Below are 13,032 nucleotides of genomic sequence, written 5' to 3'. Positions count from 1 at the left end.
TTTAAATTCAGTTAATGACCATGTAACTACCGGATTGTTATAAAAACCCATCTGGCTCACTAATGTCCTTTAGGGAAGGAAATCTGATGTTCTTACCCAGTCTGGCCTATATGTGATTCCAAACCCACAGCAAAGTAACTAACTCTTAACAGCCCTCTGAAATGGACTAACCACTCAATAAATGCTGGCCTTGCCAGCAACACCCACATCCTGTGAATGAATAGTTAGAAGGCAGTTTCCCTTTAAGGGCTCAACACTGCTTTCTAAAATGACAGGCTAGCTTTAAGAGTCCCTTGCTCCAGGGAAGCTACGGCCACGCTACATTGGGCCTCCTGCTGAGACTACCACCTGAAACAGCACATTAGACTTGGTGCTGCACTAATTAAAATCAGCAGACAGCACCAAAATACCGGTGCTGTCTGCACTCTTTTTGCAGGCAACCGTTAACCTCAGCCCGCAGTGGCACCGGCTGTTTCCCGGCCTAATTTCTTGGCCACTGTGTAGTCCTTTGAGAAACTTCAGAGCTCTCTGAATTGCAGCAGTGCTGCTCTGGTATCTGTATAGACATGCAAGAGGGGTTCAAGAACTGTCAGAGCACAATGAGGGCTTCCTGCAGGGGTGTCCCCAAGAAGATAGGGTCCAAGTATTGATGCAGTTCTGGTTGCCACCATTATATATTCCACTATTGAGGCTTCAGCATCCAATTTACAGGAGACTCTTGCTTCTGGTCTACAGATGTCAGGAGATCAGCTTGAGAGCACCTTGATGGCAGGCTTCATGCTCTTTAGGGGTGGCAAAAATTCTGTCCCGATGCAAATCTTTGGTCATCTGCAAAAGGCAGCTAGCAGTTGGGTTGTGGCAGGAAGGGGCACAGATGAGGACATCACCTCTCAGGCTGAGGACCTATCCATCCCTCCCAGTCAGCCCCTTCAGAGGGCTTATCGGGTGTGGAACAGCAACAACCAGCCATCACAAATGCCAAAGTGCTGGTGGTAGTGGCAGGGCTCTCTCCTGTCCCAGCATAAACAGGGAATTCGCTACAAGTGAGTCATGAGGTCCCCACTGAAAGCAGTAACATCACACTACACTTACTTCCCCTACTGTGGTGGCACTTACAAGGAGTAGAAGATCCGAAAGTAGACAACACACATTCTACACTATCACCAAGGGCAAGCATGTGAAACAAACACTGATGCAGGGGCACATGTGGAGTTGGGAAAGAAATTGCTTGCACCTTCTTTGGATGATTTTTTGGACTGCAGGAACATAATGAATGTTGGTGTTGGGGGATAATATGTAGGGATGGAAATGAAGAGCAGGTTCTTATGGGGCCAGTATACTGAGAAAGGACCACAGGATGTTTCATGTACCCGCTGCATGGTGGCTTTAACTGAAAATCCTATCGCTGCGTAACTCATGACCATGACCTGCTGAGTGTTTCCAGCATTTTCTGTTTTTATACCAGCTTCAGCCAGCTCTCATTGCTTCCTTTACACTACCTCTTCCTTTTCTTCCTCCTCTGCAGCCAAAGCTACAGGCTTATCTTGTAGCCCTTTGGCTGCATGGGTCCCCATCTATAAATGTAGAGTTGTGCAGCAGACAGAAAGAAGGTGCAGATGATCTGGGATACTTTATCAGGACTGTAGCTTAGAACCCTACCTAATCTCTCCAAATATCGGAAGTACTGCTTTAACATACTGATTGCATGTTCCCCCAGAGTACGAGTAGGGGCATAAACTTCATTTAGTATTTTCGCTCCATCTTGGGGTGGGGGCTCCTGACTGGTGTTAATAGGTAGGACAGCAAGGGGTATCCCTGGTTCCCCAGCAGCCATCTGTCCATTTGGCCTGCTCCTTCAAATAGGAATGCAAGAACAGGAATAAGCCATTCAACCCCTGGAGCCTGTTCCATCATTCTATTAGATCGGGGTTGATCTGCACCTCAACTTCAGCTACCAGTTGATTCAGCTGACCATGCATGCTGCTGGTGAGGGGCTGCTTGCTGAGCATGACATTGGGAATCAACCCTCCAAATTAGAATGAAACCTGGTCTAACCTCTAGAGTAATATATAATCCATCTAAAATCCCAGAGCACCAAACACCAAGATGTTTCAGACTGTTTCTGACAAAGGTCTCAGTCATTACTTTTTTAAGTTGCTTTTTTGACTTCTACATTCTTAAATACCATTCACACTTAATTATTTTCGGTCTAGCAATTTCTCATTTTCCCATGTTTTTCTCCTGTCTAACACTTCCACGTTATTCTAACATTTTCTCCTAATATTTCTTAACTTTACACATTTTTTTCCAAAGATGGAATATTTCTGCAACTCTCTCCTCAGTGCTTCAGCTTATCTTTGTTCTGCATCGTGCTTTCTTTTCATTATTTAAAAAAAACGAAGGAAACATATTGCCCCAAAAATGTGAGTCATGCCCCATCACCATAACAATGACAGAGTGGGACCTCCTGGGGTTAGAGGCATTTGGATGAATCAAGCAGGCACCTATGCCTTATTAAAAAACAGCTGCAATGCCTACTAGGTGAGGAGGAGGTGAGAAGGTGTTTTGGAGCCACACCGTCAAAGTGTTGGCAGTGCAAAGGCAGTTTTAATAGCAGAAAAACTGCTTCTTTTTAAAAAAAAGGGAATTTTTCTTATGAGAAAGTCTTCCAAAGTCTTGAGAAGCCTGCTCTTGCCAGAATATGGTCGTGGCATGTCAGAATGCCTGCTTCACAGTGTTGGGAGCAACTCCGGCAGGAATTCTGCCGGATGACACCAGCCTACCAGGCTAGCATCTTTTAGTGATGTATGCATGGAAGGGATGGGTGAAAGGAGAACCTGCCCCCACTTCCAACACAAATCCTGATAGATTTCCAACAGGTTGGAGACCTAGCAGAACTAGGCATCACCCTCATTTGAGCCCCACAGTCTAACCAAAATATGGCACCATTACGTTGAAATGGACATGGGTTTTCAGAGCTATTAGATGCTAAAGGAAGCATTCTTCCAGATTTGTCATAACAATAGATAACAGAATATCAGTAATAGTATATAACGTAGTGATTTACCTTTACAAGCATGTCAGAATCTTAACACTGAACTCCCCACTGCTAAATAATAAGCCCAGCCTTTCATTCCCTCCCCCACAGAGTAATGTTCCCAGCCTTCCCCCTGGCACTCCACCCCCCCCAACTTTATAACCCCTGCAGTACTTGAGACATTAGTGGGAGGCATCCTCAATAGCAGTCAACATGCTGTGCCACCCTCCATCCACCCAGAGAAAAGAAAAGAGCAGGCTTGCCCCACCCCCACACTAAAAATGTATGCCAGTCCTTCAAATCAGTTGTTGATAAGCCAATTCTTGTTGATAAAGCATTATATTTTAGGAACACATATGTCTAGCCACAGGAGTCCTCATTAGTCCTTCCAATCATACCTTTGCAGTTAGGTTGAAGAATCCCTTTGGTTCGCTCATTTTCTCCAGAACATGGCATTTGGTTCCAGCAGTGCTGTCGTATTCATATACAACACCATATTCCAAGTGAACATTATCTACTGTTAGGCTTACATGATCCTTCTTCCCATCAATTAAAGCCATTGTATTAAACTTATCGAAGACTTCTGGGGGAAAAAACATGGTGTCATCCTGACATCCTGTTACTTCAAGACAAAACAAAACAAAATAAATACGTAATCGTTGTCATAGAAACTGTGCATATGGTGAACACCTAATAGGAATACATTTTCTGCTTTGAGGAACTACAGTCAAATCCACTGATGGTTTTAGACCCATGTCATTAACATTCTCTTGCACTTTTGAAGCTAAATTAAGAATCACTGTGTAAAGCAGCAGCCATCAGATGCCACTTCTTCATAAAAAGTACACTCACATATTTCTGTTAGTTATTTAATGATACAATTTCTGTCTGGAACACAATGGCCCCGATATTTACCGGGGAAGCAGGAACTTATTAGAATTTTTTAACTCAGTTTCCTGCCCAACAGCCGGCCAGATTGAAGGCTAGCTGGTGGTTGGGTGGGAAAGCCTCCGCTAAAGAGAATCAAGATTTCGGGGGTCATGGGGAGGGGGGTTGGAGTACAGCGGTGAGGAGAGAGGGAGGGCGGGAGATTGGATCACAGGGGGGGGGAGAAATCAAGGGGGAGAGATCGCGGGGGATCGGTGGATTGCTGGGGGGTATCTGGGGATCACGAATGGGAGAGATCGCAGGGGGGAGAGATTGCGGGGGGTGTCTGGAGATCACAAATGGGAGAGATTGCAGGGGGGAGAGATTGCGGGGGATGTCTGGAGATCGTGGTGGGGGAGAGATCACAGGGGAGAGATCGCCGGGAGGTTGGCCGATCGGCAGAGTGGGAAAGAGATGGCGGCGGGGGGGGGCTGGCGGTGATGTCTGGAAATCGAGGGGGGAAAGATCATGGAGGGGAAAGAGATTGCAGGGTGGTGCTGGTTGGATGTCTGGAGATCGCAGGGAGGGAGGCAGATTGCAGCAGGTTTGCTTGAAGGATCAGGGGGGAAGTACTCCTGCTCCACCTGGCCCACAAGCAGTGCTGGAAAAGCATTTACCTGCTTGATCTGGCAGGTCCCGCCTCTCTTTTGCTGCCGGGTTTCCCGAGCCCTGGGAAACCCGGCCAGCAGGCATTAAATCAAATCGCTGATAAAATTTGAGGCATGGAGCTTCATTTAAATATTATAATTACCGACCCATCACTCAAGATCGGGTTACCCATCTGACCCCAAGCCCACCCTGGTTAAACCGGAAGTAGGCGCGTTCACAGCGGGTTGAGGTTGGGTTTCACATTTTTAACAGTTTAACCCCCCATCCCCAGACACTGTCCCACCTGACCTGGGGGGGTCAAAGTTACCCCCAATGTCACTATTCCTGCAAATTCATTACAGTCGCTGAATTCTATTTTTATTCCTGAATTTAGAATGTGAAGTACTGTATAATAGTTTTCAGAAAAAGTTTATTTTCCTTTATTTGGTCTGTGAGACATTCAGATAACCAAAACTGATTTTCTGTTTAAATCAGTATAAATCTAATTGGGATGGCGCACTTTGATATCTGTTTGATTCCCAGAAATCTGGAGTTATCTGAAATCAGGTACAATGAAGCTATCGGTTTGACACAGTCATGGTATTTAGCATCACTGAGGAAATGGTGTCAGCCTGCAGCAGTGAAAACATCTGGCTGAATTCAAATGAACAGAACCATCTGTCTCCTCCCAAAACACTCACACAGGGATCCAAAATAGAAAGCACAGCATTCGAGAAGAATTATTCTTTCTCCACTTATGCTATAGCAAAAAAAACAAAAGATGCTAACTTTAATAAGTAACCCATTTTATTTACCACTTGCAGTAGAACTCAGCTTAGTGATGTTACTATCTATTAATTGAGGATGAGGTGTGTCAGTTTTTTTTGTCATTTGGGGAGGGATAAAAGACTTATGAATCAACTGATATGTAACAGTGCATTTGCACTCTAAAGAGGGGCTTGAATTTTTTATAAATTAGATTGTGCTTCTTTGGGCTTCTTCTGGTGGGTGAAGTTGCCAGTCTCAAGTTGCTTGACACTACACTTTTGATCTTGGTATCTTGGACATTGAACTGATGCCAATGTGTAATACAAACATGGCAAATGTGCACTATCTGAAAATTCATGGCAGCAGTTAGACCATTTGGAAGAGATGGTCTCACACCAGGTATTCCTGCATACCAGCTGCAGTATAAACAGAGTCCATGCAATACTGGCCTCAAATTATCTGATGTTGTGAGCATGCATACTGGGGCACATACTAGTGTGGATTTGTACTCAACTGCATCAACAGGAATCTTCAAGACCTACAATATTTAGGCTGGATTTCTTCTTGCACTGCTCAATCATATCTCATGATGGCTTAACTACATCTGTGAAGAATGTCATTGAATTGGACCATCAGATACTTTAAACAGAGGAGGACTGGATAAATGTGGGCCGGGCTAACTTGGGCTGCAAAAGAGAAATGGAGCAGCGAAGCTGGGAAGAAATAATGTTTAAAAATACAAAGAAAAAAGAAGCAACATAATGCACGTTAGAATCATACGTGCATATAAAGTGTCAACCTCAGACAATATCTAACTCTGACATACCTTCATTAAATCCATCGTGCATGTCATTGTCACTTCCCCCCGAGGCTGGGAGCTTTAAACTGATTTTCTGTAGATCCTCCTGACCAATTTCAGTATTATTATACACCCACTGAATGGAGTCTTGCTGCACGAGCAAAACAGAAATATTATGTGGGTATAATCAATTTTATCACTTTCATTCCACACCTTATGATTGATTTACTATTATAATAAGATAACACAACTTTAGGAGCAGAGACGTAGGTGGAGCTGCCAAGTCAGTGTGAAAATGAAGACATCTGTATATTTTCTCTTTTATAATTTTCAACAGTGTTCTGGTGTAGAAAATGTTCAGAATGAAGACATTTCAGTGTACATTCAGTTAGGTTTTTCTTTTATATTAAAAGCAATTTTGTAATGGACTTTTTAAAGTTAGTATCTTCGTTCATATATAACCAAAAGTATATTCCAACAACATTGTTGTGCATTCATATAAACAGATATATCTTATTGAAAGGAGAGGAATTTTAATCATGGTTTTTGGAGCTGAGTGTAAAGTGTGCCAATCAGGCCAAAGTGCACTGTGAAGCACCTTGGGACATTTTCTATATTAAAGGCATTATATAAATGCAAGATGTCGTTGCTATTTTGTACAGACTGAAAGAGGGGTCTCGGAGCCGATCATGTTGATCAAGGTGTCCAAGATGTTACATTCATACTTCAATCTGACCAGTTATGCACAAATTGTACATGATACTGCACGTTGCCATGAAAGCACTCAAACACTGTACCAGCCCAAAAGAAAAAGAGAATTCTATGCTTAAGCACTTGCTTAATGTAGCATCAAGAAACCCTAGTAAAACTGAAATCAATGAGGATCAGCAGGAAAACTATCCAGTGGTTGGAATAATACCTGGCACAAAGGAAGATGGCTGTGATTGTTAGAGACCAATCATCTCAGCTCCAGGACATCGATGTAGGGTTCCTCAGGGCAGCATCCTAGGTCCAACTATCTTCAGCTACTTTATCATTGACTTTCCCTCCATCATTGGGAATATTTGCTGATGATTGCAGTGTTCAGCTCCATTTGTAATTCCTCACATAATGAAGCAGACCGTGCCCGCATGCAACAAGACCTGGACAACATTCAGGCTTGGGTTGATAAGTGGCAGGCAACATTCACGCCACACAAGTGCCAGGCAATGACCATCTCCAACAAGAGAGAGTCTAACCACCGCTCCTTGACATTCAATGGCATTACCATCACCAAATCCCCCACCATCAACATCCTGGGGGTTACCATTGACCGGAAACTCAACTGGACCAGCCAAATAAATGACATGGCTACTAGAGCAGGTCAGAGGCTGGGTATTCTGTGGCGAGTGTCTCACCTCCTGACTCCCCAATGTCTCTCCACCAGCTACAAAGCACAAGTCACGAGTGAGATGGAATGCTCTCCACTTGCTTGGATTGGTGCAGCTGCAACAGCAATCTAGAAGCTCGACATCATCCAGGACAAAGCAGTCCACTTCATTGGCTCTTCATCCACATGTCTATACATCCACCATCAGCATACTGTGGCTGCAGTGTGTACTATCTGCAGGATACGCTGCAGCAACAACTCACCAAGGCTTCTTCAGCAGCACCTCCCAAACCTGCAACCTCCATCACCTCAAAGGACAAGGGTAGCAGGTGCATAGGAACACCACCACCTCCAAGTTTTCCTCCAAGTCACTCACCATTCTGACTTGGACATATATCGCCGTAAATTCATTGCTATTGGGTCAAAATATTGAAACTCCCTACCCAGCAGTATTGTGGGAGCACCTTCTCCATATGGACTTCAGCGGTTCAAGAAGACCCACCCACAGGTTCACAGGTCAAGTAGGGATGGGAAATAAATGCTGGTCTTGCCAGCATATCCGAGAATAAATAAAAAAAGATAGAAGCAGGCTGTTTCCAGTAACTGTGGACTCTAGAACGAGGGACCATAGATACACGATTACATGTTAGTGGGTGAGGCAGAAACTATGTCAACATTCAAGATTAGATTGGATAGCTGGATGAAGGAAAAGGGGAGGAAGAGATATGGGAACAGGGTGGGTAAATATGATTAGGACTATTTGTTCACGTGGAGGGTTAACACCCACATGGACTGGTTGGGCCAAATAACCTGTTTCTGAGATGTAACTTCTATGTATTTTTATATTCTATTGTTGGCCCTCTCCTATTCCTCAGCCACATGATGGTCCTTGGTACCATTCAGTGAACATCTGTTTATATGCTGGTAACACCCACAAAATGTTTGTATATTGATGGAATGGCTTGGCCCCTCTATTGGACATCTAACTAAGACAAAATGACTAACTGTTGTAACTATTTTATCAAATATAAACTAGGCCATATTTTCTATGAGTGATACTGGTTTCTAACCTCTTTTTCACGGTGACAAAATTATGCTAAACCTTAGATGAAATGTGTATTTGTGTCAACAGTCCCATTGCAGCCACATCCTACTTAGTGCAACAGATACTGAAAAATAAAATACCATATTATTTTAGGTCAGAATTTTATCCAATGCTTGCGATTTTATTATGTTTTCACTGTACTTAAAGGGAGTGCATTCTACCAAATTATCATATAATCCTAAATGCGTAAAAGTAGCTATCTGCACATTTAATGGTCTCCTTCACTCACCTCATTGTTAAACTGTTTTAGTTTTCATTATTGCTAATTAAACTACGAATAGATGGTTTGCATCAAAGGGCTCGATTTTTTCATTTTCCACCTGCCCTAAGCAGGGGGACCGGTAGATCATGGGAAACCCAGAGTTCCGGGTTTCCCCGCACACTGTGGAATTTTAACTCCACAGCGTGCCTGTGACATATTGGGTGGGTTCCCCATTGGAAAGCCGGTGGGCAACGCTGACCTGGAGGCCGCAGCAAAAGGTAGGTGCGGGGTCTGGGGGGAGAAGGGTGGTTTCGATCCCGGGGGGGGCGGGGGGTCTGATCTCCAACCTCGGGGAGGGGGGGCCCGATCCCCGGGGGTAGAAACATAGAAGATAGGAGCAGGAGTAGGCCATTCGGCCCCTCGAGCCTACTCCACCATTCAATGAGATCATGGCTGATCATCCAAATTCAGTACCCTGTCCCTGCCTTCTCCCCATATCCCTTGATCCCTTTAGCCTTAAGAAATATATCTAACTCCTTCTTGAACATATTTAATGAATTGGCCTCAACTGCCTTCTGTGGTAGAGAATTCTAGTTTCACCACTCTCTAGGTGAAGAAATTCCTCCTCATCTCTGTCCTAAATGGCTTACTCCTTATCCTTAGATTGTGACTCCTGGTTCTGGACTCCCCCGCCATCGGGAACATCCTTCCTGCATCTAGTCTGTCTAGTCCTGTTAGAATTTTATAAGTTTCAATGAGATCCCCTCTCATTCTTCTAAACTCCAGCGAGTATAAGCCCAATCGACCCAATCTCTCCTCATACGTCATTCCTGCCATCCCAGGTATCAGTCTGGTGAATCTTCGCTGCACTCCCTCCATGGCAAGAACATCTTTCCTCAGATAAGGCGACCAAAACTGCACACAATACTCAAGGTGCGGTCTCACCAAGGCCCTGTACAACTGCAGCAAGACATCCTCATTCTTGTACTCGAACCCTCTCGCTACGAAGGCCAACATACCATTTGCCTTCTTAACCGCCTGCTGCACCTGCATGCTTACCTTCAGCAACTGGTGCACAAGGACACCCAGGTCTCATTGCACTTCCCCTTCTCCCAATCTACTGCCGTTCAGATAATAATTTGCCTTCCTGTTTTTGCCACCAAAGTGGATAACCTCGCATTTATCCACATTATACTGCATCTGCCATGCATCTGCCCAATCACCCAACCTGTTCAAATCATACTGGAGTTTCTCTGCATCCTCCTCACAGCACACACGGCCACCCAGCTTTGTGTCGTCTGCAAACTTGGAGATATTACATCTAGTTCCCTCGTCTAGATCATTAATATATAATGGCCCAGAAATTCGGGTCCCAACATGTGAGTACACATTGGGTACTCAGGCGTAGGCCCAACAAAAGTGCCGGTTTCGTGCATGCGCGGGAAACCGGCATTTTCGTGCAAGCGTGGGAAACCGGCATTTCCGTTCCCCTGAAAGAAGGGGTTGACAGGCGGAACGCGTGCGCTGGAGAGGCAGCGCGTGCGCATCGAACTTACAGTTTTTTTCCAGGTTTCTCCGGGAGGGTAAGCCTCCAGCAGTTACACTTTTAAAAAGCAGTCACAAGGCCTGCTCTTAACAAGGTAAGTGGTGAATTAATTAAAATTAAAACATTTTTTCCACAGGTTTATTAATTTTAAATACTTTAACAAAATGTAAGTATATTTTTAGCCCTGTTAGAAAATGTAATTATTATTTTCAAAAATTTTAAATATTGTTTAAAATAGTTATTTCATGTAATTTATAGTTATTTTAAAAATGTGATTTTTTTTTAACAATTTATTTGAAGTTTTAGTGATGTTTTGGGGCTTATAGTATTTATATGTTTGACGGCTCTTCCTGTCAAACTTATGAATAAAGCATTCCCTGCTACCATTGGCTCTCCATGGCCCACGTGATGCCAGGGGACGCATCGAACTAACTGCGCCCCTGGGATACGCAAGCACTGCGTGCCGGCAGTTGCAGGAGGCCCAGGATCGGAATCCCATGCGGGCCCACAGCTCAACGGACGGCGCGCTAGGTAAGTGCAGATCGGGGGCTTGCACCCGCGGGAAGACCCCAACCCGAATTTCTGGGCCACTGTGAATAGCTGGGATCCTAGGACCGATCCCTGCAGTACCCCACTAGTCACTGCCTGCCACTCGGAAAAAGACCCATTTATTCCAGCTCTTTGCTTCCTGTCTGCCAACCAGTTCGCTATCCAAGTCAGTACCTTGCCCCCAATCCCATGTGCCTTAACTTTACACGCTAATCTCTTATGCGGGACTTTATTGAAACCCTTCTGAAAGTCCAAATACACCACATCGACTGCTTCTCCCTTATCTATTCTACCAGTTACATCCTCAAAAAATTCCAATAGATTAGTCAAGCACGATTTACCTTTTGTAAATCCATGTTGACTTTGTCTGATCCTGTCACTGTTTTCCAAGTGCTCTGCTATTACATCTTTTATAATGGACTCTAGCATTTTCCCCACTAACGATGTCAGGCTTACCAGTCTATAATTCCCCGTTTTCTCTCTACCACCTTTTTTGAATAGTGACGTTACATTAGCTACCCTCCAATCCATGGGAACTGTTCCAGAGTCTATAGAATTTTGGAAGATGACCAGCAATGCATCTACTATTTCTAGGGCCAGTTCCTTAAGTACCCTAGGATGTAGATTATCAGGCCCTGGGGATTTATCGGCCTTCAATCCCGTCAATTTCCCTAACACCATTTCCCGATAAATACTGATTTCATTTAGTTCCTCCCTCTCATTAGACCCTATGTTCCCCGACATCTCTGGGAGGTTATTTGTGTCCTCCTTTGTGAAGACAGAACCAAAGTATGTATTTAATTGGTCTGCCATTTCTTTGTTCCTCATTATAAATTCCCCTGATTCTGACTGCAAGGGACCTAAGCTTGACTTCACCAAGCTTTTTCTCTTCACATATCTATAGAAGCTTTTACAGTCAGTTTTTATGTTCCCTGCAAGCTTACTCTCATACTCTATTTCCCCCCTCTTAATTAATCCCTTTGTCCTCCTTTGCTGAATCCTAAACTGCTCCCAATCCACAGGTTTACTGTTTTTTCTGGCCAATTTATGTCCTCTCCTTGGATCTTATGCTATCCCTAATTTCCCTCATGAGCCACGGTTGAGTCACCTTTTTTGTTTTATTTTTATGCCAAACAGGGATGAACAAATTCTATAGTTCATCCATGCGATCTTTAAATGTTTGCCATTGCCTATCCACCATCAACCCTTTGAGTAACATTCCCCAATCAATCCTACCCAACTCGCGCCTCATACCATCGTAGTTTCCTTTATTTAAATTCAGGACCCTAGTCTCTGAGTGAACTACTTCACTCTCCATCTTAATGAAGAATTCTATCATATTATGATCGCTCCGCCCCAAGGGGCCTCGCACAACAAGATTGCTAATTATTCCTTTCTCATGACATAATACCCAGTCTAAGATGGCCTGATCTCTAGTTGGTTCCTCGGCATATTGATCCAGGAAATACACTCCAGGAATTCCTCCACAGTATTGTTACTAATTTGGTTAACCCAATCTATATGTAGATTAAAGACACCCATGATAACTGCTGTGCCCTTATTTCCCATTTAATGCCATCCCCAACCTTCGCATTACTGTCTGTATACAACTCCCACTAACGTTTTCTGCCCCTTGGTATTTCTCAGCTCTACCCATACAGATTCCACATCGTCAGAGCCAATATCCTTCCTTACTATTGTGTTAATAATCTCCTCTTTAACCAGCAATGCTACCCCACTGCCTTTTCCTTTTTGCCTGTCTTTCCTGAATATTGAATACCCCTGGATGTTGAGTTCCAAGCCTTGGTCACCCTGGAGCATGTTTCCGTACTCCCAATCAAATCATATCCGTTTACATCTATTTGCGCAGCTAATTCATCCACCTTATTACGAATGCTCCTTGCATTAAGACACAAAGCCTTCAGGCTTGTTTTTTTAACACTCTTAGACCTTTTAGAATTTTTATTTACTGTGGCCATGTTTGATTTAAACCCTTGATTTCTCTGACTGCCACTTTTGCTTTTCTCCTTCCTGTCTTTTGCTTCTATCCTTGATTCCCTTTCCTCTGTCTCCCTGCACAGGTTCCCAACCCCCTGCCATTTTAGTTTAAACCCTCCCCCAGAGGACTAGCAAACACTCCCC

The 13,032-nt window shown here is 44.0% G+C and overlaps 1 protein-coding gene across 8 annotated transcripts in view; it reads right to left on the bottom strand.

Annotated features, from left to right (window-relative positions):
- Positions 1–13,032, bottom strand: part of prex2 (phosphatidylinositol-3,4,5-trisphosphate-dependent Rac exchange factor 2) — a 943,088-nt gene that overhangs the window by 499,505 nt on the left and 430,551 nt on the right. For 5 of the 8 annotated variants that reach the window (XM_085993112.1, XM_085993115.1, XM_085993119.1 and 2 more), the window contains 2 exons: positions 6,147–6,270; positions 3,436–3,659 (listed from right to left, as the gene is read on the bottom strand). In XM_085993112.1, the coding sequence (XP_085849238.1) occupies positions 3,436–3,659; positions 6,147–6,270 (348 nt within the window). The remainder of the gene's footprint in view (positions 1–3,435; positions 3,660–6,146; positions 6,271–13,032) is intronic. The other 3 variants (XM_085993113.1, XM_085993116.1, XM_085993114.1) reach the window with 2 other exon arrangements.

This window comes from Somniosus microcephalus, chromosome 7, assembly GCF_052327205.1.
Source record: "Somniosus microcephalus isolate GS21.2 chromosome 7, FLI_Smic_1.0, whole genome shotgun sequence".
In the NCBI taxonomy this organism is placed as follows: Eukaryota; Metazoa; Chordata; class Chondrichthyes; order Squaliformes; family Somniosidae; genus Somniosus; species Somniosus microcephalus.
The sequence above is the reverse complement of the archived record's forward strand: the minus strand, read 5'-3'. Positions and strand labels throughout refer to the sequence as shown.